The sequence below is a fragment of the Rhinatrema bivittatum genome, chromosome 8 (genome assembly GCF_901001135.1).
Source record: "Rhinatrema bivittatum chromosome 8, aRhiBiv1.1, whole genome shotgun sequence".
NCBI lineage: Eukaryota > Metazoa > Chordata > Amphibia > Gymnophiona > Rhinatrematidae > Rhinatrema > Rhinatrema bivittatum.
The window spans coordinates 208,424,361-208,452,203 of record NC_042622.1 but is presented as its reverse complement, the minus strand read 5'-3'; the positions used below and the strand labels follow the sequence as shown (position 1 = coordinate 208,452,203).

The 27,843-nt window shown below is 45.9% G+C and overlaps 1 protein-coding gene across 2 annotated transcripts in view; it reads left to right on the top strand.

Annotated features, from left to right (window-relative positions):
* LOC115097209 (4-hydroxyphenylpyruvate dioxygenase-like) overlaps window positions 1-26,535 on the top strand; it is a 74,146-nt gene extending 47,611 nt beyond the window's left edge. For both annotated transcript variants that reach the window (XM_029612822.1, XM_029612823.1), the window contains exons 7-14: window positions 2,684-2,773; window positions 3,318-3,424; window positions 9,893-9,970; window positions 11,304-11,466; window positions 17,574-17,645; window positions 18,737-18,859; window positions 20,194-20,310; window positions 26,021-26,535. In XM_029612822.1, coding sequence (XP_029468682.1) covers window positions 2,684-2,773; window positions 3,318-3,424; window positions 9,893-9,970; window positions 11,304-11,466; window positions 17,574-17,645; window positions 18,737-18,859; window positions 20,194-20,310; window positions 26,021-26,134 — 864 coding nt within the window. In that variant the 3' untranslated portion in view covers window positions 26,135-26,535. The remainder of the gene's footprint in view (window positions 1-2,683; window positions 2,774-3,317; window positions 3,425-9,892; window positions 9,971-11,303; window positions 11,467-17,573; window positions 17,646-18,736; window positions 18,860-20,193; window positions 20,311-26,020) is intronic.
* The last annotated feature ends 1,308 nt before the right edge of the window (window positions 26,536-27,843 follow it).

Sequence of the window (27,843 nt, the reverse complement as noted above, 5' to 3'; positions counted from 1 at the left end):
CGACGTGAGCCAACTAAAAGACAACAAGGTTCTTCAGTCGCAAGAAAGAGGTTTGGTTGGTGGGGCTGGACGCCCTGGTGTGCAATTGGCCGACTGGGATTCCCCCGTATGCCTTTCCCCCTTGGCCACTCATAGGTCGAGTTCTTCAGCGCATTTCAGTGGTCCTGGTGGTTCCGGAGTGGCCATGGCGTCCTTGGTTCGCAGAGCTCATACAGCTGGCGATGGATAGTCCGTTACGCCTGGCCCATCTTCCGGGTCTCTTGCATCAAGGGCCCATCTTTTCGGATCGGGAGGATCACTTCTTTCTCGCGGCTTGGCTTTTGAAAAGTGGTGATTAAACATGAAGGGTTACTCGGAACCTGTGATTTCCACCCTCCTTCAGACTAGATGTCCTTCTACTTCAATGGCATATGTCAGAGTATGGAAAGTGTTTGAGTCCTGGTGTGATCAGCAAGGGCTAGTGCTGCTTTTGGTGACCATTCCTCACATTTTGGCTTTTCTGCAGCAGGACTTGTCAAAAGGATTGGCTTATAATTCCCTACAGGTTCAGGTTTCAGCCTTGGGTTCTCTCAGGGGCCGGATGCAGGGCATGCCTCTGGCTAGTCATCCGGATGTCATCCGCTTCCTAAAAGGAGTAAAGCAATTATGCCCCCTCAGTTCGTAAGCTGTGTCCAGAGTGGAATCTTAACCTGGTTTTACGGGCTCTGTGTGACCCCCCCTTTGAGCCGTTAGGATGGGCCTCCCTAAAGGATTTTACTTTGAAGGCAGTTTTTCTGGTAGCGATTTCTTTTGCTAGACGGATTTCAGAACATCAGGCTTTTTCCTGTCGGGATCCCTTCTTGCGCATTTCTACTGATAAGGTTTCTTTGCGCACGATGCCTTCTTTTTTGCCTAAAGTGGTGTCTGCCTTTCATGTGAATCAATCCGTGGAGTTGCCCGGATTTTTGGATTGGTCTCGAGATTCTTCGTCGGGTAGAGACCTTCACCGTTTGGACGTTCACCGGGTTCTGCTACATTATTTGAAAGTCACTAATTCCTTTCAGAAATCAGACCACCTTTTTGTGTTGTTTGGGGGCCCGAAGAAAGAAGAGAAGGCATCCAAGTCTACTTTGGATGCCTTCTCTCCTTGGCTGGTTAAAAGAGACCATTTGTTTAGCCTATCTTGGCAAGGGCCGACCCATTCCAGCTGGTTTGAAAGCACATTTTACTAAAGCATAGGCGGCCTCCTGGTTGAAGTGTCAGTTGGTATCTCCTAAAGAAATATGTAGGGCCATGGTCTCGTCCTTTCTGCATACCTTTACAAGACATTACCGTTTGGATGTATGGGCACCAGAGGATGCGGTTTTTGGGGAAAGCATTCTGAGAACGGGTCTTTCGGGTTCCCGCCCGGTTGTAGTGTGGCTTTGGTACATCCCACTGGTCTGGACTGAAATGAGTATGTACAGGAAAGGAAAATTGGGTCTTACCTGCTAATTTTCATTCCTGTAAAACCACAGATCAGTCTAGAGGCCCGCCCTGGTAAGACTACCGAAAGACTGATTTGCCTGGTAGTTAACAGCTGTATATAAGAAGTTTGTGAGTGATACTTTTTGTTTTCAAGTTGACGTGTTATGAGTTACGGTCCGGAGCTGGGTTATTCCGGTTCTGGGGAATCCATCCCTTGGGGTTTTTCTGTTCGCCCTTATTGGGGTTAAAAGTTTCCATTCTATCTTGACTTGGGTATTAATACTGAGGAGCTGCAGGTGGCACACTTGGTATATAAAGCAGTGCCTCAAAGTTTTGTTCTCTGCCTCCATCTGCTGGTGGGAGTACATAACCCACTGGTCTGGACTGATCTGTGGTATTACAGGAATGAAAATTAGCAGGTAAGACCCAATTTTTCTGTTAGCAATACCTAGAAGTTATCAGGGATCTACATATATCACATATCCCAAGCTGGTGCATCATGCCCCTTCAAGTCCTGCCTAAAATACCACCTTTTGGAGGTTACTTTTAAATCTTAAATGCTGAATCTTCCAGATTTCAGCCTCTTCAGTGTAATAAATAAATGTCTTGACATCTCTGTGTGTTGACTAGGTTGTAAACCTCATGGGCTTTCGACCAGGCCAGAGAAACCAAGCTTCAAATCTCACTTCCCCCACTGATGATTTTTTTGACCTTGGACAGGTCACTTTATCTCCTGTTGCCTCAGATTCCCACGTAGAATGTTAGGCTTTGGGGATGGAACATTGAATTTTACTGAAATAAAACACTGTAAGCTGTTTCTTATGTGTCTCTGTACAGCTCTGCGTACATCTAGAAGTGCTATAGAAACGATCAGTAGTAGCAGTGGGAATATCCACCAACACACATAAAACCTTACTGTATCATAGGTGAGCAGCCAGATTACTATAGGTGTAGGAGGGTAAGAGGGCAGGAACTACACAGGGATTGGGACTGCAATTGCAGTGGTGATCAGGAAGGGGATAACTGGTTGTATTTTAATGGAAAATCAGACAGAATATATATATTTTTTCAAAACCTAGCTGGTGTCGAAATACAAACTCTGCTGTTTGCTGATGACTGTAAGGTGGGAGGTTCATTTGCATCATTGGCCAAAGCAAATAAACAGGACTATGGGGGTGTGGAGCGAGAGGAGAGAGTGGAGTATTCTCTGTAATCTTTTCTCTTCCTTCCCGGCCAGAAAGCCAAGAAGCGAGGTGCTGTGATACTGAAGGAGCCCTGGACGGAGCAGGATGAGGGGGGCAAAGTGAAATTTGCCATCTTACAAACGGTAAGCCCTCTTAAATTCCATCTCCTCGTCCCTCCATCCTTCGTCTGAGATTGGAGGCAGGTACAGCAAGAAAGCCCTGTCCTGCTCCCTCACCCAGAGGCCAGGGTCACAAGGAGTCCCGTAGCTGCCCTGCAATGAAAGGTTGGACGTCTTTTGTTAAAAATGTTACTAATGACTTTGCTGTATAAACCGCCCCCCCCCCCCCCCAAAAAAAAAAAAAAGAAACAGAAAGCACATGGGTTGTGCGATTTTGAATCGAGGATTCAGTCAAAGAGCAGGGGAAAAAAAAACCTCCCTGTCACTTACGTCCGATGTGGTTTTACTAATGGAGCCATATTATTTCAAGTAAAAAATTGTTTTAAATGTATTTAAGATTTAATAACTTTTATAATTTGGGTGGCCCCTGCATCTGCTTGGCAGTGCTAATGGGGAGGAATTAACAGTGTCCCTGACCTGCTGCTCCTGCACACGCCTTCGCCTGAGACCGGAGACAGCGTCCCTTGGCTAGAGGAACGTGATGGAAACCCTTGTCTTTGCTTTCCAGTACGGTGACACAACTCACACTCTGATTGAATACCTGGAGCCATGTAAGGGGGTCTTCCTGCCAGGATTCCAGGAGCCGCTCTTCAGAGACCCCTTGTTACCTAAGCTGTGAGTGCCAGGTCACTGCTACCTTCACTGTAATATCCATTGGGCTTTTAGCAGATGTTCTCCAAACAGCATTCGTGTACTGGTTTTCTTACCACAAAATGGCAGGGGCTGAGTGCAGAGACTCCATGTTGTCCACGCTTTCTCCAAAGAGTCCATCCTGTCACAGTTTCTGACTTACGGAGCCCTTTTTCTTATATTCTCTGAAATGTCCTCTGAGGGACACCTGCCATAGAAAACCCATCCTGTGATATTGAGGGGTCCATGCCATGGAGAACCTTCCTCTGATACTAAGGAGTCCCTACCATTTAAACCCTTCTGAAATAAAGGGTCCCCGCCCAGAGAGATCATTTCTATGTACAGGGCTTCCTGTAGTGTATGTTTGTGATGGTCAAGAACTACTGAGTCGGTAAGCACAGGCTGAAGAAAAGAGTTGACTGGTTTTTGCAAGCGTTGACAATGCCAGCAGCACCTTTCCCAAGGCCCTTCCCTTGTATTTAGGGTCCTTGCCGTGGATAGTGTTTCCTGCAGCGATGAGTTCTTTTTCATAGGAATATAAGATATGCCATGGCTGCATGTATCTGCTTTGCAGAATCCCCCTTCAAATAGTATGGACACCTGTCCTGGAGAATCCCCTCTTCAAAGCCCAGTGGTACCTGATGTAGAGTCTCCCTTCTCTGATTCCTAGGTGCCCTGTCAGGAGAATCCCTCCTCTGACAGTGAAAGGATGAGCTCTTCCAGAGCCATATCTTCCTTTTGATATTTGGGTCACCAGTGCTCCAAATGTCCCTCCCCTGACATACTGGGATGCACCTTTCCCCAGAGAATCTTCCTTTTCATGCTTATTTATGTATTTATTATTTGGATCGATTACCTGCCTTTCTGAATAAAACAATTCAGCCAAGGTGGGATACAATAAATTAGAATAACAGCATACAGACCTTGGGGTATAACCTGTCAGGATAACAACATACAATCAGAAGTCATTAGCAGTCCAGCCATATTAAGGCACACACTAAGGACGAAAGCCTCTTCACCTTGAGGAGGGGCACCTAAGATGTGAGAGGGTCTGGTGCCAGTTTGGGAGCTCAGCACCAGCCTTTCGGGAGGATTCAGTGAAAGTTAGGCTGAACAGACGGGGTAATGGACCCAACGCACAATTAAACTCTGGAATTTGTTGCCAGAGGATGTGGTTAGTGCAGTTAGTATAGCTGTGTTTAAAAAAGGATTGGATAAGTTCTTGGAGGAGAAGTCCATTACCTGCTATTAAGTTCACTTAGGGGTAGATTTTCAGAGCCCTGCTCGCCTAAATCCGCCCAAAACCGGGCGGATTTAAGCGAGCAGGGCCCTGCGCGCCGGGAAGCCTATGTTACATAGGCCTCCCGGCGCGCGCAGAGCCCCGGGACTCGCGTAAGTCCCGGGGTTCTCGGAGGGGGGCGTGTCGGGGGCGTGTCGGGGGGCGGGGCCCGGTCGTCGCGGCGTTCCGGGGGCGTGTCGGCAGCGTTTTGGGGGCGGGTACGGGGCGTGGCTACGGCCCGGGGGCGTGGCCGCGCCCTCCGTACCCGCCCCCAGGTCGCGGCCCGGCGCGCAGCAGGCCCGCTGGCGCGCGGGGATTTACGTCTCCCTCCGGGAGGCGTAAATCCCCCGACAAAGGTAAGGGGGGGGTGTAGACAGGGCCGGGCGGGTGGGTTAGGTAGGGGGAAGGGAGGGGAAGGTGAGGGGAGGGCAAAGGAAAGTTCCCTCCAAGGCCGCTCCGATTTCGGAGCGGCCTTGGAGGGAATGGGGGGAGGCAGCGCGGCTCGGCGCGCGCAGGCTATACAAAATCGATAGCCTTGCGCGCGCCGATCCAGGATTTTAGTGGATACGCGCGGCTCCGCGCGTATCTACTAAAATCCAGCGTACTTTTGCTTGAGTCTGATGCGCAAGCAAAAGTAGGCTGATCGCGCTTCTTTTAAAATCTACCCCTTAGAGAATAGCCACTGCCATTAGCAATGGTTACATGGAATAGACTTAGTTTTTGGGTACTTGCCAGGTTCTTATGGCCTGGATTGGCCACTGTTGGAAACAGGATGCTGGGCTTGATGGACCCTTGGTCTGACCCAGTATGGCATGTTCTTATGTTCTTAGGCCCAGATGTAAGGGTGATATTTTGTTTCCTGCCCTCTGATTGCTCCCCACTTTGTCCCCAGTATCTCTCACCAGAAGATAAATTTAGGGACATCACTCCAAGGTATATTCAGACAATGCACTGATTAAATCAGGACTTCATAGACTTCTACAGCCAGGCTGCAACAGCATTTATTTCCAAATCACTTATTTAAACAATAATATTTCAAACTATGCTTTCCAGGAAGTATAGAGTACTTTTTTTCCACCCACATCTCCCATGGTTGCTCCATGACTTTCTCTGTACGGTACATATCTAATGTTGGTTCCAAATAGGTTCCTTAATCAGAGGTTCTCAAACCTGCCATTGAGGCAATGCATGCAAATTTATCTCATGCATATTCATTGTGGATATCCTGAAAACCTGACTGGCTGGGGGTCCCTTAGCACAGGTTTGGGAACCTCTGACTAGGAACCTATTTGGAACCAACGTCAGATATGTACCGTATGGAGAAAGTAATGGAGCAACCATGGCAGATGAATATGTATGAGATAAATGTGCATGCATTGCCTCCATGGCCTACAAATTTTATCACATGCATATCCATTGTGGATATCCTGAAAACCTGACCGGCTGGGGGTCCTCCAGGACAGGTTTGGGAACCACTGTCCTAGATTAAATTCACTATAAAATCATCAGTTCTCCCTACCATAATCAAGTCATCAAATCTTCCTCCCAGACAACATAAGGTTACTCCTTGAACGCTTAGTAGGGGTTCCATGGATTTCCCAACTCCAACCTCTATCGACTTCCTCATTCTTAGGTCTTTCACAAACAGTGAGTGGAACCCCAGAGCACTCCTCCTCCTTCAGGGCTCAGGACGAGTCCCCTGGTTATTCCTCTGTGGGAAGAAAAAATGTTTCCAGCCTCAGGCCTATCCCCATTGGGGGGGGGGAGTGCAAAACCCTTTCAGATCCCTCTCCTTGAAAAGAGTCTCTCCGGGCTCCCACCCTTCAGGTGGGGCTCCAGTTCCTCCCGCCAAACTTAAAACAAAAGTATATATACTCTGAAAAAACTCTCTATAGTGGATCTTCCTCAGCAACCCTTTTAAAGGACATCATCACCTAGATTCAAACGTCACCTCCATAGACTCTCAATGTCACATGCGTCTTATAATTTTAGCATACACAATGCCATCTAGTGACAATTCAGTATAATCACCCCATAAATAATTCTTCACAACATCCAAATATTGTTAAATCATTTACAACTACAGAGGCAGAATTTAAATGAACACCGCACCCAAACTCTCTTCTTAGCTAGACTCAGCACCACAGACCCAATTTACAGGGCCCAACACAACTGAATAAATCAACAGTATTGACCAAGCTTGAATAACAACTCAGCAGAATACCAGTGAGTACTTCAAAACAGGTTTACAATAAATAACACTTCTGCAAAACAATAGGTTGTAGCAGCATGTTCAGAGCACTGGAGGTGGTGCTAGACAGTTTCTGGTAGTCAATTCTTCAGCTTTCCAGGGAGGGGGAAGTTGTGGTTTTGTCATTTAAAGGCCTGACAGAAGAGTCAGGTTTATATTTGCTTCCTGAAGAAGGAATAGTCATGTATTTAGTGGAGCTATTCTGGGAGTTTAGTAGTGGGCCGATACAGTAAAAACCGCGGGCGCGGGAGAGCCGGAGCTCCGAGGAGAGCACCCGCTCTCCCGAAGCATGTCCAGGCCACTCTCCTGGGTGCGCGATCGAGTATTTAAATGAGGGCCCGAGATAAAAGGAGGCGCTAGGGATACTAGTGCGTCCCTAGCACCTCCTTTTTGACAGAAGCGGCAGCTGTCAGCGGGTTTGACAGCCGACGCTCAATTTTATCAGTGTCGATTCTCGAACCTGCTGACAGCCATGGATTCGGAAAATGGACGCTGGCTAAATTGAACGTCCGTCTTCCAACCTGCGGGCAGATTTAAATTTTTTTTTTAAAATTTTTTTTAAATGTTGGGGCCTCCGACTTAATATTGTTATGATATTAAATCAGAGGGTGTACAGAAAAGCAGTTTTTTCTGCTTTTCTGTACACTTTCCCTGTGCTGGCCGAAATTAACTTCTGCCTTTGGGCAGGCGTTAATTTCTGAAAGTAAAATGTGCGGTTTCGCTAATAGGCCCATCAACATGCATTTGCATGTTGTGGCCGCTATTAGTTTCGGGTGTGGGGGGGGTTGGCCGCACGTTTTCCACTCGCTATTTCACGTGGAAAAAGCGCGGCCAACCCCCCGAAACTAATAGCGGCCACAACATGCAAATGCATGTTGATGGGCCTATTAGTTATTCCCACGTGATACAGAAAGTAAAATATACAGTGAAGCTGCACATTTTACTTTCAGAAATTAACGCCTGCCCAATGGCAGAAGTTAATTTCGGCCAGCACAGGGAAAGTGTACAGAAAAGCTGAAAAAACTGCTTTTCTGTACACCCTCTGACGCGCGGCCAAACCAGGGCTAAAGGTGCGCTCAGCCGAGTGCACCATACTGAATCGGCCGTAGGGCAGGTCCTGCTCCTGAGAAGGATCAGTTATCTGCTCTTTTGATTTCTTAAGTCTATGGAGTTGTTATGGAGGATCCAAGTGCAATCTTAGTGGTCTGGAGGGCATGCATGAGAGTAGTCTTCCTCTCAAGTAACTAGGTCCATCTCAGAGCCTTGACTATCAGTGTCAGAGTTTTGAATTTGGTTCTGTAGGGGACTGGTAACCAGTGTAATTTGTGTAGGGCAGGTGTGATATGCTCATGCAGTTTGCATCCTTTTTCTATCAGTCATGCAACAGAGTTTGTATTAACTGGAGGTTGTGGAAGGCCTTTCTGATAGATGCTTGAACAGTGCATTGCATTAATCCAGCCCTGTGGTTACCACGGCATGAAAAACTGAAGAAGTTTTTCTTCTTGATGAGCAGTAGCAAGTTCCATAAGTTACCTCATTGGAAATGGCATCTCTTTACTGTTGCCTGGGTTTGTGAAAAATATGATGAGTTTCTAGTCCAGCAGGACTTCAAGGCTTTTTACCTGAGTTTTAGTGGGACCATATAAGGTTCACAAAGGATTTTCAGATTAGGGACCTGTCTATGCATATTTGTATTTGGGGGCCATATCCCAGAGCTCCCCTCCTCTGATACTTAGGGTTTTCTAACCCAGAAAATATATCCTCTGATATATTAGAATCTGTTCTAGAGAGTTCTTATTTTCATATGTTGAAGTCAGAACCCAAGAACACCCCAATTCTGATACCTGCAGTCAACACTCCAGAAACCCCTTCTCTGACCCCAGACATACCTGCTTCAAAGACTCTTGTATTGCTGAGTGGAAATAGAGAGGTTTCAATTCTGGAGAGTTCTTTCACTTAGTATTTTGGGGGCTCTGCCCCCAAAAAGCTCTTTCTCTGACACCAGGAAGTGGACTTCATCTGAGTGCCCTTTTTCTGACACCTAAGGATCCCTGATCCAAAAAAACACATCATCTGATATTAGGAGGAAGGCTTCCCGCTAGCTTCAAACACATGCTGATTAAATTCACCTATCACTCACACACTAACAGAGCATCTTATCTCTTTCGTACCTGAGTGAGCTTTATTTCTGTTACACTATGATTGAGTTCTCCCACCTCTATCACGAACTGAGGAAGAGATGCACTAATCCACACGATTCTGAAGAGCCACAAACAGGCCTGCTTTTCAGGATATCCACAATGAATATGCATGAGACTGGATTTACATGCACTGCTTTCATTGTATGCAAATCTAGCTCATACATATTCATAATGGAAATCCTGAAAAACAGGCCTGTTTGTGGCTCTTGAGGACGGTAGTTGGCCACCCCTCCACTAAATATTTCCACCATAGACACAAAATTGGAGAAAACCCTTAATGCATCTGACCCTGAGGGTTTTTGTTTGTCACACGCTGATGAGCAGTTATGTCTCCGTCACACACTAACAAGATCTTTCCCACCCCAGTCATAGCTGGCTCATCCTCACCCATCAATGCCCCGATGACTCTCACCTACCAGTCGCACCTTACCCAATCTCTCTCACCCTTGTCCCACACTGACTGAGCTCTCTTCTATCGAGTCCTGGCTAAGAGAAAAAGAAGCCCGGCGTCTGCCAGCAGTGCTCTCACCACAGGCAGCAGACTTTAGCAGATCAGATTTCTTGAATCATGGGAGGCTCTGAGAATTCCAAGCCACAGAAATCTAATTATACTCAACATGAAAGGCTTCCCATGCAGACATCAGTGGAGGGGAATCCTAACGTGGGTGTGGTGTCCTAGGACACTGCTGGGTTTGTAACATGCTGCCTGTCTGTCCCCACAGGCCAGAGGGATGTCTGCATTTCATTGATCACATTGTTGGAAACCAGCCAGATGACGAGATGTTGTCAGTGGTGGATTGGTGAGTACCAGGAAGGATAATTCAGTAAGAGAAAGCTTACTGAATTATCCAAGTAAACATTTTTACTTTTCATTATCCTGCTGGACCTTTGGGACCAGCCACACGGGCCAACAGACATACGCCCGTGCCCCGCTTGCTGTATCTGACTGCAACATGTTCTATTGACATTGCATATATGTGTTAATTGAGTTATATTTTTTTATATTGTATTTTGCCTTATGCCAGTTTTGTTGAGAAACATGTAATATAAAATATTTAAATAAATAGATGACAACAAAAAAACCCGACCATTTGGCCCAGTTATTTTTGCCCACCTTGCAAGGATATCCCTCAGCTGCCAGCTTATCCAGCGTGCCCACCTGTAGAATATCACTTCTTATACTGGTCAGTTTGGCTTTTCTTACCCATTGGTTCTCTACCTTCCTACCATCCTGGGTAGATAAGCATATAAAATCCCATACTTAATGCAGCACCAACCTCCCCCATGTCTTTACCACCAAGCTTTGTAGTAATCTAAAGAGCTGCCAAAACTAGTGAGGCTGTTGCCCAAACATTTGGCCTCCTAGATCACCGTGGCCTTGCTGGATGGAAACCGGCCACCCACATCCTGCTGGCAGCAACCAGCTAGTTTCTGGAGTGTTGTAACTTACTGACACCAGCCTAGCTATGTCTGGGCTGCGGTGTTGCTACCTTGTGCTTCCTTTATCTGTCATTTGTTTTCTCCTTATCATCTCTCCCTCTGCCTCTGCTCCGGAGGGAATGAAGGGTAGGTTGTTTGCAATACTGAAACCTCTCAACCTACTCCCATCCTCTGTATCTGTCCAAAGCATGCTTGAATTCTGTCACTCTGCTGGCTTCTACCACCTCTGCTGGTAAGTTATTCCAGGCATCCAGCATCCTCTCAGTAAAGAAGTATTTTCTCAGATTTCCTCTGAACCTGCCTCCTTTCCACTTTGGATTGTGAACCCTTTCACTTTGAAATTATTTTTCTGTGGAAAATGTCACCATCCTGTGACTTGCTGAAGCCTGTCCAAAATGTAAATGTTTCTGCCATTTTCAGGGTGCACATTTTGAAGGTCTTAAGCCTCTCTTATAGGGTTTGTGCTGTAAACCGTGTATCATTTTTATAGTCTTTCTCTGAATGGTTTCCATACTTTTGATGTTCGTAAGAAGGTACAACACACAGATTATTAGCAAGGTTCACAGGAGCCTCAGGTTTGAGATTCCCCAGTCTGGAAACCCTGTCAGTGGCAGAGCAGCATGTGGTGGTGATGGTGGGTCCAGTGCTCGTGGTGTGGTGAAGACACTGATCCAGCTTTTTGCTTCCCTTCAGGTACCAGAAGTGCCTCCTATTCCACCGCTTCTGGTCTGTGGATGACAAACAGATTCACACTCGGTACAGTGCGCTACGCTCAATCGTGGTAACCAACTATGAGGAAACCATTAAAATGCCAATAAATGAACCAGCTCCTGGGGAAAAAAAATCCCAAATACAGGTAGGAGCATCACATTAAAACTTGATTGCAGTAATTAGTTACTAAAATAGCAAAATATGAAGTTCAAAGTACAGTTACCTAGTTAATTTGGATTCTTCTAAACATGAGGTACGTCACCTCAGTGTGCGGGTTTTATCCTAGATACACATTTATTAATGAAGAAAAATATTGTGAACATGGTGTACAAGATGATTGAAAAGACACAGTTAAAAATAATCTTTGGGGGCCAGTTTGGTGGCTAAAGTGGCAAGTGGCCAGCCTGGTGCCATGTAGAAGACCTAGGTACAATTGCTGGGCCAGACTTCTGCTTCTCTGGCTAGCTGGAGCTGGCGATACTGCAGAGGCAGCATTCACAGTCCAAGGAAGGAAAGTTGCAACCAAACAAGGTAATTTTCAAAGTAATCTCCGTTGACGTGTCATTTTACAAAGTTGCTGTTGTGGGAGTCTCAGTTTAGTGGACCCTTGGGCCGACCTGCTGGAGACTGGGAAGAGATGGACAGTGTCTCTGATGAATAGCAGGCCGGGAGGCAGATGTTCAGGCGGGACATAGATGCTCTTCACCCTGGAAGCTGGTACTCCCCCGGGAGGAGCCCGTAGGAGCCCAACCACTGGGACTTAGGTGGCTTCACCCTTGGAAGCCGAAGCCCTCCCCGGGAGGAGCTCGTAGGGGCCCGGCCGCTGGGACTTAGGCGGGTTGTGGATCAGGATGGGTAACTGGAACCAGACTAGGACAGTAGCGATACTGTAACTGGGTTCGGGTTCAGGAACCAGGCAGGAACTTTAGCAAGACTCGGGTACTGGAACCAGGCAGGAACTGTAGCAAGACTCGGATACTGGAACCAAGCAGGAACAGTAGCAGGACACAGGTACTGGAACCAGGCAGGAACTGTAGCAAGACTCGGGTACTGGAACCAGGCAGGAACTGTAGCAAGGACACAGGTACTGGAACCAGGCAGGAACTGTAGCAAGCAGGGTACTGGAACCAGGCGGGCACTGTAGCAAGCAGGCAGGAACCAAGCAGGTACTGTAGCAGGAACGGAGCGACGAAACCCGAGTCACTCCGGGGCACAGCGCAACAGGAAGCCGGGATGCTAACCCGTTGCAAGGCAAAGGCTGGATGGCCACAGCCGGCTTATCAAGGCCACGGTGTCTGACATCAGGAATTGGGCGGAGTCAGCACTGGCGGGAAACGGGCTACAAAGGCGCCCAAGTGGCGCGTGCGCGCGCCTAGGAGCAGGGCATCCACCGGCCCCTTCACGCAGGCGCTGACCCATGGGGACGCCACCAAACAGGCCGCAAGCCAGGACTCCGGAGGCGGAAGCAGGTCCGGGAATCAAGAGGTAAGGGCCTGGCTGCGGTGCTCGCGGCCAGGACCGCAACAGTAACTCCCCTCTTACGCCCCCTCTTAGCCGGTCCGGGTTTACTGGGGTGGTCCAAATGGAACTGCCGTAATAAGCCCTTGTCGAGGATATTACGGGCCGGTTCCCAAGAGTTATCCTCGGGTCTGCAACTCTCCCAGGCAAGCAAGTATTCCCATCGGCGTTGATGGAACCGGACATCCAAAACTTCACGTACTTGATACGTAACCTCATCTGGTACTGAAGGGTCTGAGGGTTCAGGAGCCCTGGAGTGGTATCTGGACAACACAAGAGGCTTCAACAATGACACGTGGAACACACCATGTATGTGCATGGAGGAGGGTAGGCGTAGACGGTATGAGACTGCTCCCACTCGTTCGGCGACTCGGAAAGGCCCACAGAATTTTGGAGCTAGTCTTCGAGACGGAATACGTAGCTGTAGATTTCTGGTGCTAAGCGAGACACGGTCTCCTGGGAGGAAGATAGGTGCTGGCTGACGATGCCTATCCGCCCATTCCTTGGCGGACAGGACGGCTTTGCGGATCTTTTTCTGGGTAGAGCTCCACAAGGCATGAAGCTGGCGAGCCGAGAGTTGCACTGCTGGGAGTGCACTAGGTTCAGGCGAAGGTAGGGGCGGTCGAAGTTGCTTCCCATAAACAATGAGGAACAGGGAGCTTCCCGTAGCAGCATGTGTGTGATTATTATACGAGAACTCCGCCCAAGGGAGTAGCTTGGCCCAATTGTCTTGTCGTTCGTTGACAAAGGCACGGAGAAACATCTTCAGGGTTCGATTGGTTCGTTCCGTTTGCCCATTACTCTGAGGGTGAAATGCAGACGAAAGACTAAGTTGCACATTAAAGCACTTGCATAAGGCTTTCCAATAACGGGCTGTAAACTGTGGTCCTCGATCGGAGACTATATCCTGCGGAAGACCGTGAAGTCTAAAGATGTGCTGAGCGAACAGACCAGCTAGGTCAGGAGCAGAAGGAAGCTTTGGCAAGGGAATGAAGTGCGCCATCTTGGAAAATCGGTCCACGGTTACCCAGATGACCGAATTTCCTCCTGAGACAGGAAGATCCACGACAAAATCAGTGGAGATATGTGTCCAAGGTTCCACCGAGATGGGCAATGGTCGCAACAAGCCCCTGGGCTTCCCGAGGAGCGGCTTTTGAACAGCACAAGTAGGACATGAGCCCACAAAAGCTTGGACGTCTTGTCTCACCGTTGGCCACCAGTGGAAACGGTTTAACAAGTCTAAAGTCCCTTTTCAACCAGCATGGCCCCCAGTGAGGGAGTCATGGGCCCAAGCGAGGACTGCTCTCTGGAAGCGACACGGAATGACTGTCTTCCCTTGGGAGGACACCAAGGTTGCAGCAAGACTTACTTTCTCAGGGTCCAAGATATACTGAGGTGTATCAGGGGTCTCTTCGACCTCAGAAGAGCGTGAGAGCGCGTCAGCTCGAACATTCTTAGAGCCGGGTCGATAGCATAAGGTAAAGTCAAACCGATCAAAAAACAGCGACCACCGGGCTTGTCTTGGATTCAGGCATTGGGCTTGCTTCAAGAATGCTAGGTTTTTGTGGTCGGTGTAAATCGTTACTGGGTGGTTGGCTCCCTCCAACCACTGTCTCCATTCTTCCAGGGCAAGTTTCACAGCTAGCAACTCTTTGTCACCAACACAGTAGTTGCTCTCAGCCGGGGAGAATTTCTTTGAGAAATATGAACAGGGCAACAGCTGTCCAGAATCAGAGTACTGGCTCAGTACAGCCCCACGGCCACATTGGAGGCATCAACCTCCACTACGAAGGGCCGGCTGGGATCCGGATGATGAAGGCAGGTGTCTAGTAAGAAGGCTTCTTTGAGGGCCTCAAAAGCTTGGCAGGCAGAAGGAGGCCAATCCACTGCGTTAGCCTCCTTTCGAGTGAGGGCAGTTAACGGAGCCACAATACGGGAGTAGTTGGGAATAAAGTGACGGTAGAAATTGGAAAAGCCGAGGAAGCGTTGCAACACTTTAAGATCCCTGGGCCGGGGCCAATTCTTAATAGCCGCCACTTTTTCAGGATCCATCAGAAAGCCTTCTGCAGAGACTATGTAGCCTAAGAACGGCAGGGAGGTCTTCTCAAAACTGCACTTTTCCAGTTTCGCGTATAGGCCATGATCCCTAAGTATCTGGAGCACTTGGCGGACATGCTGACGATGTGACGGCAGGTCCTGGGAGTAGACTAACACGTCATCGAGGTAAACAATTATGCAGGTGTTCAGAAGGTCCCGCAACACCTCATTCATCAGGTGCTGGAACACTGCCGGGGCATTACATAAGCCAAAAGGCATCACGAGGGAGCTCCTCCCAACCTCCTAGGCTTTGGCGTTTTCCGCACGCTCCTGGCAGCGTCCCAAGAAGTGGCCCTTCTGGCCACAATATAAACATAACTTCAACGAACGGCGACGTTGACTTTCTTCAGCAGCAAGCGGGGCCCGTCCCAGCTGCATGGGTTCGCTGGTGGGGACGTCTGGACGAGAGCTCTTAGGAGAGGGCACAGGTCTCGGCCCACGAGCCGGACTATGGCGAGAAGAGTGCTGCTCCTTGGCCCGTTGCTGTAGGCGGCGGTCAATGTGAGCAGACATCTCGATCAAGGCGTTGAGGTCCTCCGGCAAATCTCGAGCCACAATCTCATCCTTAATGCGTCCGGAGAGACCTTCCAGGAAGATGGCCTTAAGACTAGCATCTTGCCAACCTACTTCCTGGGCTAAAGTCAGAAACTCCATTCCATAGTCTGCCAAGGAGCAAGCCCCCTGACGAAATTGCAGCAGATCAGACAAAGCCGTGGCTAATCGGGCGGGCTCATCAAAGGTCTGGCGAAAGTTCGTGATGAACAGTTGTAAGTCCGTTAGTGAAGAATCATTATTTTCCCAAAGGGGAGAAGCCCATATCAAGGCTTTCCCATCGAGCAAAGACAGGATGTATGCCACTTTCACCGCATCCGAGGGAAACTGCCGAGGCAACAAGGAGAACTGTACGAAACATTGGTTCAGGAAGCCGCGGCAGGTCCTTAAATCGCCAGCGTAGCGGGAGGGTGCCGGTAACTGAGTCATAGAAGAGCCGTGACCCTCGGGGGCCCTGCCAGCGGAAGGCAAGGACTCCAGGTGCGCGGATAGCCGTTCCACTGTGGCTGCCAAATTATCAATGCAGCTCTGGTGCTGTAGCATCTGCCGGGCCATCCCAGGCAGGTCCGAGGGAGCGGGTGCATCCGCAGAGTCCATGGCCTTGCAATCTGTTGTGGGAGTCTCAGTTTAGTGGACCCTTGGGCCGACCTGCTGGAGACTGGGAAGAGATAGACAGTGTCTCTGATGAACAGCAGGCTGGGAGGCAGATGTTTAGGCAGGACGTAGATGCTCTTCACCCTGGAAGCTGGTGCTCCCCCGGGAGGAGCCCAACCGCTTGGAATTAGGTGGCTTCACCCTTGGAAGCCGAAGCCCCCCCGGGAGGAGCCCATAGGGGCCTGGCCGCTGGAACTTAGGTGGGTTGTGGATCAGGACGGGTAACTGGAACCAGACTAGGACAATAGTGATACTGTAACTGGGTTCGGGTTCTGGAACCAGGCAGGAACTGTAGCAAGACTCGGGTACTGGAACCAGGCAGGAACTGTAGCAAGACTCGGATACTGGAACCAAGCAGGAACAGTAGCAGGACACAGGTACTGGAACCAGGCAGGAACTGTAGCAAGACTCAGGTACTGGAACCAGGCAGGAACTGTAGCAAGACTCGGGTACTGGAACCAGGCAGGAACTGTAGCAAGGACACAGGTACTGGAACCAGGCAGGAACTGTAGCAAGACTCGGGTACTGGAACCAGGCAGGCACTGTAGCAAGCAGGCAGGAGCCAAGCAGGTACTGCAGCAAGCAGGCAGGAACCAAGCAGGTACTGTAGCAAGCAGGCAGGAACCAAGCAGGTACTGTAGCAGGAACGGAGCGTCGAAGCAAGGCGAGTCACTCCGGGGCACAGCACAACAGGAAACCAGAATGCTAACCCGTTGCAAGGCAAAGGCTGGATGGCCGCAGCCGGCTTATCAAGGCCGTGGCGTCTGACATCAGGAATTGGGCGGAGTCAGCACTGGCGGGAAACGGGCTACAAAGGCGCACGCCTAGGAGCAGGGCGTCCACCGGCCCCTTCATGGCGGTGCTGCCCCAGCAGGGACGCTGCCAAACAGGCCGCAAGCCAGAACTCCGGAGGCGGGAGCAGGTCCGGGAATCAAGAGGTAAGGGCCTGGCCGCGGTGCTCGCGGCCAGGACCGCAACAGTTGCCTGCCCGTGCGTCAAGTTCGCACAGCAGTTTGTCTGGATTGTGTGGAGACATTCTTGGGGGCAGAGTTGGGGAGGAGTCTGCATGTACACGAATAATTTGTAACATTCAATCGTATGCATATACATTTCCAGGAAAACGTTCTGTGCACCAGATGGCCGGTATGCAGGGTACATTTGGTGAGGTAATTTTCAAAGCGGACTTACGCAAGTAAGTCCGCTTTGAAATCTGGTGTAACTTAGGCACATACGTTATGCAGCATGTTTGAACATTATCCTCTCTCTGTGCTCCGTTCGGGCCCCTGTGAGATTAACCATGTGCCCTTCCAGCTCATTCTTTCAGTCACCCTTGCGCCTCCCCCTCGTCCGCATTTTCTCCTGACCTCCCATGCTTTTTTTTTTTCCTTCTTTCCTTTCCCTCCTCCCACCTTTCTTTCTCCCTTTTCCCAGGAATATGTGGATTACTACGGAGGTGCCGGCGTGCAGCACATTGCACTCAACACGTCCGACATCATCCAGGCAGTGAGTGACACACGGAGCACAGCTGGCAAAGGGGGAGGGAGAGTCCGGGGGACTGAAGGGGAGGGAGAGAAGGTAGTGTTTAAGAGTAAGAGGAGTGTTTCTCCAGACGTGGTGGACAATACTTTGCTATGGACAGGGATGTGTGCATTCTTTCACTGGAAAGTGAGAATGCAGGAGTGAGGGGGTAGATGTATGTATGTTCGGGTATATGTCAGAGGCGATTGGGTATTTGACTGTATGCACTAGATAAATAAGCAGACACTGGTGCATGGAGATATTTGTTTGGGGTGCAGGGTGCTCAGGGGTACAAAGGCACTTGTGTACATAGGACGGGACAGATGTGGGAAGTTGGTGGGTACAAGGGTAAGTGGATGTACACGAGGTTCAAACTTTACTGGCATGTCAAGTACTATATTAAGTGACAAAATGAAAAAATACACAGTTTAGAAGAGAAAGAACAAAGACATATGTTCAGTAGTGACTCTGGTCACTGGGTGCATCATCTCAGCCACATTTCTAACTAAGCATTAATAGAAAGGATCTAAACTCCGGTCAGCACAATGTGATGAAAAGCCTCTCTGTGTGGTCTCTGGAGCTGCACACAGTAATCGAGGTGAGGTCTCACCAGGACCTGTAGAGAAGATGATATTCTTTCCCTCTTCTTACTAGTGATGCCTCTCTTTAAGTACACAATTGGGACTATAAATCAAATAAATACAAATGAGCTGTCCCAACTGCTTCGTCACTCTGACTGGTTACCTTCAGGTTATGAAGCCAAGACTTTTTCTAGTTCAGTGATTGTTGGTTCTTCCATCCCTCCCCACCCCAAAATAGCAATTGGCCTTTGGATTTCTGCACTATAATTATAAGAATATTTTCCCATAAATTTTGTCTTTTGGTATTTCTAAGCAGCATATTTGGCACTGGGCGCTGATGCGGACACATGTTCACAAGATAGAAACAGTATCTGACTCGTGTGAACGCCTCTTGGAGGAACTCGGCAAGCTTAGCCCATTGTGGTCTGTCCATGTTTTATTCCAGGAGTCAGAGAAGGAGCAGCCGTGGCTGAAACCTGGGTTTGTGTTTTACAGGTTGTTAATTTAAAAGCTCGAGGAATGGAATTCCTTAGTGCACCAGACACATACTACAACCAGCTTAGAGCCAACCTGAAAATGTCCAAAATCCAAGTGAAAGAAGATATCAACAAGCTGCAGGTGAGACCATCTGGGCCAGAATGTATTTTAAAGACCGTCCAGGGATAAGATATTGTGAGATCATCTAGTAGAAGGCTTTTGACTAGACGTTATCCAGAACAGGTTTACTGTGAGACAGGGACAGGGCTATTGTGTGACACACAAGGAATTACTATCCAGGGCATGATTAACATGAGACGGCGCCCAGGGAATTGTTGAGAGACTGCCTAAATCTGAATGCTTTGGAGACACTACCTAGAGTATAGGGAATGCTGGGAGACCACATGGAACAAAGTTTTACTCTAAGAAGCTGTCCAGTTCAGTGCAAGTGTCAACAGATTATGGCAGGTGGAGGGAGATCAGAAAACCTTCAGGGTAGGTTTAGGGCTGAGGGAGTGTCCCATGGTTGGTGTTCTTTAGAATACTGAAGCATCAACGAGAGGAGCCCCAGGAAAGGGCTTTATCATTCTCCAGGTCCATGACAAGAATGAAACTCATGTCCCTATCAAAATGCAAAACACATCATCTATCTTGAGTATTATTTCTGTACAATATTATTACATATGCCTACACCTGTTGCACACAGTTTTCAAAGGCAGTGACATGCATAAAACCTGGTTTTATGCGCATGAGTAGCTGTTTGAAAATAGCTCTGGCAGGTGTGTGTGCAAACTGCTTACTCACGTACTTTCACGTACACTCGCATCCTGTGCACCTGAGGGGCGGACTAGTGTGCAGGCTTTTGGATTTTCAACACTCTGCATGTAAGTTTACATGCAGATGTTATGTATTGCTATGAGTATGTGCAACCACCTGCGTGTAGCCAGTGTGCATGCAAGGGGGACTTTACCCTGGCATTTTCAGAGCGATTTAATGCACATAACGTCGCTTTGAAAATTTGCGGTAAAGTCTGTGTTTAGCAGGGGTGAGCTGCAGTCTATTACAATAGTAGTGATCTTCTTTCAAGTCATTTACCTTCCAATGAGAAAACTACATTCACTGACTAAGGGCCAGATTCATTAAGGCTTTTCTCCCATTTTGTGTCTATGGGAAAAACCCTTAGTGGGTCAGGTACTAAGATCTTGTTTTACAAATATTTTATGATGTGTAAACAAAATATAAAAATTAAAATGTATTCTTTTGGAAAACAAAGATTGAGCAGGTATGTAACAAAGCCCTTGACTTTCACCTGTTTCAAGACTAATATGTCCATATCTGTGATTGTAACAGTTAAAATTATATTCCGAAAAGCAGAATATAAATCAAATCAAATCAAGATTTCCTAATTTTAGGAGAACTCTTGTTCCTATGCAGAAGAGTGATTTTTTTTCTCTAGCGATTGCTTTGTTTCCTAGGAACTCAAGATCCTTGTGGATTTTGATGATAATGGATATCTTCTTCAGATCTTCACCAAACCTATGCAAGATAGACCCACCCTCTTCCTGGAAGTGATACAGAGATATAATCATTATGTGAGTAATCAAAATTTACATCACCAACACCAACAGTTTAACCACCTGTTCCCTTGGCTCAGCAATCAATGAAAAATCTGCCCACCTGCTCATATCAACCACCTCCATCGGTGACACATCCACCCACCTCTCCTCACATTTGCAGCACAACTGATAAAACAGCTGTCTGCTGCCTCCCACCAGCAAAGCCATCCATGGAACATCTATCTGCCTGATCTTTCACATAACAACACAAAAATTAAATCCTGCTGAATGTGTGCGGGTCAACAATTGATTGTTTCAAAGTGACCTCATATAACGTGCTCAGGTTGCTACAGGCTCATAAAGCTCTGGGGAGCGTTAGGCCTTTTTAATCATTGGTCACTGAGAATATTTTGAACAAATGCTTCCAATAGAAGCTAGACAGTTTTTGAAAGATACTGCAACCAATGAAGTTATCAGGAGGGAACACTTATCTTGAGAATATATTGCCCTCCAGTCCAAGTTTCGCTGGTAGTGGCAAACGGTACAGTCCTCATAAAGATGAAGAGCCAGGCTTGATGAAATTAGTCCGACGATATCCGACACTGCGGGGTTTGGGAGATAACTCCTTCTTCAGGGAATCGGATGATTTTTCTCGCCGGCACAGAGGACTGTGAATTTCAAAAAATTCTTGTGTCACTTCGACTATGTCTCTTAATGAACGCTGCGCGATGCTGCAAAGCTGTCTGCTGCCCCGCTGTGAGGAGTCTGTCAGTTATATGAGGTCACTTTGAAACAATCAATTGTTGACCCACACACATTCAGCAGGATTTAATTTTGGTGTTATTTATGGTTTCCTGGCTGGTTTGGATTCATTTATTTATATGATCCTTCACATCAGCATCATGTTGCGTGTGTGTTTGTGTCTGTGTATAGGAATTAAAATGTGACCAAAAGACTTTCTACACCGTGGTCTCTAGAGATGCACACAGTTCTCAAGGTGAGGTCTCACCAGAGACTTGTAGAGAGGTGATAATATTTCCCTATTAGTGATACCTCTGTTTATGCACCCAGAGATACTATTAGCTTTCTGAACTCATTTGCCACTCAGACTGGCTGCCTTCAGATCATGACCCCAGGTCTTTTTCTAGTTTAGTGTACCTAATGACCTACTAAGTGTTACATTTACTGTGAAAAGGCCATACACCATGCAAAGAGGAGAAGTGGCCTCGTGGTTAGCCCAGCAGCCTGTGAACCAGGGAAGCCAGGGTTCAAATCCCACTGATGGACCTTGGACAAAATCACTTCACTCTCCATTGCCTCAAGTTCAAACGTAGGGTCTCATTTACTGAGCATTTTTCCCAGAATGGGAGAAAACCTGTGGTAAATAGGCCCCCTTAGATTGTAAGCCCTTTGGGAACTGAGAAAATACCTGAACATAACTCATCTTGAGCTGCCAGTAAAAAGGCGTGAGCTAAATATAAATAAATAAACAGCAGCTAATGCTGTGGGGCAGGGAGATCAGTATCTTCAATAATCATAGGATTGTGCCTCTTTCCTTGTTCAGAAACCAATGTTCACTTATGAAGCAATAGAGTAAGTTAAGATGAACAAAGTACAAAAATGCATTGTGTTCAGCTTTCTTCAGCTACCTCTCTGGCAGTTCCTCGGTTCTGATCCAGTGGAAGGCTAAAAAGAATAGGCTTTGTTTGTGAGCTGAATTTTTCTCCCAGATGGAATATTTCATTCCTGTATTTTATTTTATGTTCCTTGTTTTTTATTGTAAATGTGATTTGTAGGCCGCTTAGGGCTGTGCATAAAGTGGCTTATAAGAAATGGCATCTCCATAGATCGATGCCTAAAATCTAAGCAGCTGCAAAAGCTCATCCAACTTTCTCCTAAATGTGCTTTAGCTAGAACAACTTTCTCCAGATGCATATTCCACAGCTGTACTATCTAGTATCATCATATGCTTGAGAAGACAGTGACACCTTATTGCCACTGCCCATACTGCGTTTCCTAGATGCAAGAGATTTGCCTTCAGTTGTGTTTATTGGCAACACTGGACAAATATTTCCAGTGAAGATGGGTTAGACGTGGGCTAGCAGCAGTTCAGCTGCGTCAGAGCCACAGGCAGTGGTTCAGAAGCACAGTGGTGAAAGCTTTGGGGCCAGAAACGTGCAGCTGGCTTGCACTGCATCAGCAGGATCCATCGACAGCACGATAGCAAGGCAGAAGGCAGCAAATGTAGCATCGGCAGACAACCCGAGGTTAGGTAGCAGAGGAAAATTGGGTGCCCTTGGGGTAACAGTGAAGGAGAAAGGGAAACACAGTCCCATGTCGGGGGACTGAGTTATAACTAAACTTCATTTCTGGATTAAAATGGCTACTTTTTTTTACTATAAGGAAGATTGAGTTTCTAACTTATTTGGCTCAGCTGTATTTACATTAACATATTGACCTTACGCTTGCTAACAGCCTGTTTGTAAGATTTTTTGCAGCAGGGAAGAGGGGAGTGAGAGGGGTTAGGGGAAGAGGATTTAGAAATGAGGGATAAGAGGAAGAGCCATGAGAGGGTTATGGGAAAACTTGGCAAACAGCAAAGGGGGCACATGGGGGGGGGGGGGAGTATTTCAAGAGAAATGCTCATTTGACTGTAAATGTTTTCCAGGTTTCAGCTAGTAAATGAAAAACAAATCTTCCTCCTGAAATATTAAAACATACACCTCTCTAATCTCAGAGAATGCTCCTTCTTTATTATTGCAGTGGTTGTATGGGCAAATAGCTCCTCTGCAAGATCCTTGCATGATTTTTTAATGTTGGACAATATAAACTTGTCCCCAGTCGTCCTTCTTTGTCATATGGAAAAGCTTAGCTTAATAAGCATTTTGTCCTAGAAAAACCTCTCCATCCCTTTAATTAGTGTACTTAGGGCTGGCCCGATGGCTTAGTGGCAATGCTATGTGCTGCCATGTGGGAAATCTGGGTTTGATTACCAAGCCTGGCTTCTGTTCCTTAGACTGGCTGGGACTGGGGATGCTGTGAAGGCAGTGTTCACAGCCACTGAATCAGCCACTGCACAAAGGCAGCAACTTGTCAGATTGTTGGTACACATGTATTGGGTTCAAGAGGAAGCCGGTCTGTGGCCACTGACTAAGAACTGTTGCTGCAATGGCTGGACTAGATAGAAAATCACTCCTTTCAAGTTAAAATTAAGAACTCTATATCTGATATTATTGCAAACTGGAGTGCCACAGGGTTCAACTCTGTCCGCAACCCTTTTAAATGTTTATGTATTACCAATTTGTCATTTTTTAAATGGACTAAGCCTAAAATTTTATATTTATGCGGATGACATACAATTTCTAGTTCCCATAGAAATGTCAGTAGAGCAAACTCTCGAAATTATTAAAGTTTATATAGCTGCCTTAAAAAAATTACGACAGCATTTGAGATTCATTTTGAATATGGATAAAACAGAAATAGTTTTACTTGAGAGAAAATGTCATTACCAAACCATCTCTGATTTAATATTGGACAACAATATTAAGATAACGCCAATGTTTTTTACAAGGGACTTAGGGGATATTTTAGATACAGAATTATCCATGAAAAAACATATTACTACCAAATTAAAAGATGGTTATTTTAAATTACTAACATTAAGAAAATTGAAACCATTTTTAGAACAGTGTGATTTTAGATCTGTGTTACAAGCCTTAATTTTTGCAAATATTGACTATTGTAATTCGCTGTTGTTAGGATACCAGCAGCAACTATTAGGCCTCTCCAGGTTCTTCAAAATGCGGCCGCAAGAATTTTAACAGGCAAACGAAAATATGATCACATAACACCTACTTTGATATCATTACATTGACTTCCGATTTTCTATTGGATCCAGTATAAAACAGCTTGCATAGTCCATAATATTATTTAGTGAAAGAACAGAGTGGCTGAATTCATCTATACGCTTGCATATTCCACAGAGAAATTTAAGATCTGCCAATCAAGGACTTTTGTCAGTTACTACGATTAAATCCACAAAGCTCAGCCAAGTAAGGGAGCGCGTAATATCAATAGCAGGAACTAAAGTATGGAATTCCTTACCTATTTATTTGAGACTACAAGCAGACAAAAGAAAATTTAAAGCAGACTTAAAAACATGGTTGTTTGAATGTGCTTATACTGAGTTGGAACCATAGTCACAGTTAGCAGTAGCATTATTATATTTCTGGTCTTAACCTTTTTAATTCTTCTTTTAATTTTTTAACTTTCATTTTAGGAAAGAATAATTGACTTTAGAATATCTTATTAGTTCTTATATATTTGCTCTTAGATAATAATGTATCACGGTTTTTGTTTTTTTTAATATTTTTATAGTAGTAGTTTTATGATATTTCTTAGCAGCTAATTTATACATGTTTCTTTTATTAATTTTAGCTGTTATCCCTTTTATGAAATTATTATATTTCTCTATTTTAATCCAATTGTAAACCGTTGTGATGGCTTTGCCGATGTGACCGTATAGAAAAACCAATAAACTAAACTAAACTAAAAAGGAGGGGGAAAAATGATGAGTTCATAGTACAGTAGCCCCAAAAGAAGCCAGCCTAAAGGTGCTGGGGGAAATCTCCCAGTCCACAAAATAATTGTGAGGTCAATAGTCAGACACAGTCCAGATAGCAAAGTTAATCGGATAAACTTATCCAGCTAACTTTGGAGGCATATTTAACAAGGCAGGCACACTACTTAATATAGTCGGCTATCTTATTAGTTAGTCAGCTAACTATAGGCGGCTAACTTTAGGACAGCTCTTTGACTCAACCAGACTTAGCCAGCTAAGTCATCTGGCTAACTCTGAATATTGGAGTTAGCCAATTAACTTAGCTGGCTAATTCAACTCCTCCCAGTTATGCCTCTGGACCGCCCCTGACTTATCCAGCTAAATTCTAGCCCCCTAACTTATTAGCCAGATAGAATTTAGCCATATAAGGACTGAATATAACCGGGTAAGCCATTTAGACTGATTACCTATTATCTGTCTGAACGGCTTTTGAATATGGACCTCTATGTGCTTTTCTAGCTCCTCCATATTCATTCTGAAGTGTGGGTTACAAAGTTGTATACTCTTACTCCAGATGTGACCTGATAGTGGCCTTATTGAATGGCAACGTAACTTCCTTATCCTTGATAGCACTGCATATTTAATACATACAAACACTCATTCAGACCTAGCAATGCAACTTATTGTCCCCTATAATTCCCAAGTCTATTTCTTTGGTGATAGTAGAAAGTTTTGACTTATTCAGATTGTATTCTGCATGCCTGTTCTTGTTGCTAAGTGCATCAGCACGCATTTGTCTACAATAAAATCTCATCTACCAGATCTCAGAAACTGAAGGCCAATGCCAAAGCTTGGAGCCCTTTAATAATCATGTGATTAGATGTGCCCCTTCTCAGAAGCTGATGATTAGGGCATGTACAGTACTCAGAAAACTATTCCTTTAAATGTGTTACTATCTCATACAGCTTGTCTCAGGAATTGTACTTAAGCCCTTTCACCAGTTCCCCAGCTACTGATGGAATGATTTTATTCATTAATGACAGAACTGTAGTTAGAGTTCTAGGACTGGGCCATAGTAGAATTATCACCATAAGAAGGTCATGAGGGTTGACTAGGGAAGACGTTTCTAGTGTAAAGGTTTGAAAGGAAAGTAATCAGCATTAACCTTTGTCCTCTCTCCCTTAGGGCTTTGGTGCCGGAAATTTCAAGTCTTTGTTTGAAGCTATAGAGATTGACCAAGATGCCAGAGGGAACCTGACTGTGTATAAAGCAAATGGAGAAACTCAGTCATTCTCCTGAAGACACTCAAGTAATGCAGAAGATGGGCTGCACGTATTGACACGCCTTCCAAAGGTTACCAGACAGCTCTGAATTAGTAGGCATCCAGTGCACAAAGCTTATCCTGTTTCCAACAGCAGGAAGTTTAGCACATTTCCCACGGCTTCCCCTCAAGGCTCATCTTCTGGACTTGGGACCCATGGGTTTGAATACTTTGGATGACCATCAATCAATGAGCCTATTTCAGCAGCTTCCTGGTAGCTCTTCCTTTCAGTTATTATCATATGGGAAAGGACTAAGATTCTCTCCAGGGATATTTATGGACAGATCACCACACCAAAAAAAATGATAACAACTGGTGAACTGAATTGTTTTCATTGTAAGAAGAAATAAAATATGCAGCCACTTGTGGTCCTGGTTGATTCTGTCTGTCCTATGTGATATTTGACTCTTCTTTCTGACGCAGTCAGGCACTGAGACAAGAGATTTCTTTCCATGAGCTGATACAGTAAGTTCAGAGCTCACTTTCTCTCACACAATCACTCATCTCTCAATAGTGTTGTGAGGTTATTGTAACGCCTACAGCCATCAATGTATCCCAGACCATGTCTTAAACGCATGTGTCCCTTACCTGCTCTTATTCCTAAGTTTACTCTCTCTTTTTCATCAAAGTTATTTTCTTAGGATTTTAACTTTTGTTAATTATATACCTTTTTAAAGGAAAAAACAAAATTCTAGAACAAATGAAATGGTGATAAATATTACATAATGAAAAAATCAAACCATGAGTAATTGGTCTGACTTAATCCAACAGATCATCCAAAAACATGAAAAAAAGCTGGGTTTTTTTTTTGCCAAGCTACTTATATTTAAAAGTTTGGTACAAGGTGCTGGTGGATTATGCTGGGTTTTGCTTATACCTTTCAAAGAACCAGGATAAAAGATGATGTACTTCATGTATAGCTGTATGTGGTAATATCTCAAATGTCCTCTGTCCCCAACTTATTAAATTTTGCTGAATACAACTTATTCTTATATGAGTTTAACAGACCATTGAGCTGTTTGCAACATACTCTTTTGCCTTGTTTCTAATTATATTTTGATGTGATTTGCATTTTCTCCACATCCATAGTGGTGTTTACCTTCATCTGTTTATGACAGATTCATACATTGAGTGTATGAAGGTACCTTTGTCTCCTTCCTGAGGTTACACTTCAGCTGCCTATGCTATAGTTGTAATTCAGCTTTCTGGATTGCCCTTAGCACACGTTTATGACGATGATCAGAACTACAATACCATGAATGACTTGGATCCAAAATGGAAGGCTTGACCTAATAAGATTAGCTTTCAAAAGATGGAAATTAACGGACATACAATGTTTGGAAGCAATAGATCTAGAGTCAAATCCAAGCTGCTGTAAATTATGCTGGAGTAAACTATAAGCAGATAGAGGTGCTAAAACATAAAAGATTAGATTTGCAGTCCCAGTGTTATGAACTGATATATTTGTGGACCCTGGATCATGGTGAAAGTTGGCTCCACCCACAGGAGGCTTCTGTCTTGTGCAAGTGGCGCAAGAATCCACATACGTGCATATGTCTTCCTTCATTGAAGGCCATAAATAATACCGCTGTAATGTGGATAGCGTACAGAACTGCCCAGGGTGGCTGGCTAAGCAGGAATCATGAGCCCATTTCAGAAGTTTCCTCCTCAAGCATTGGGGCACTAC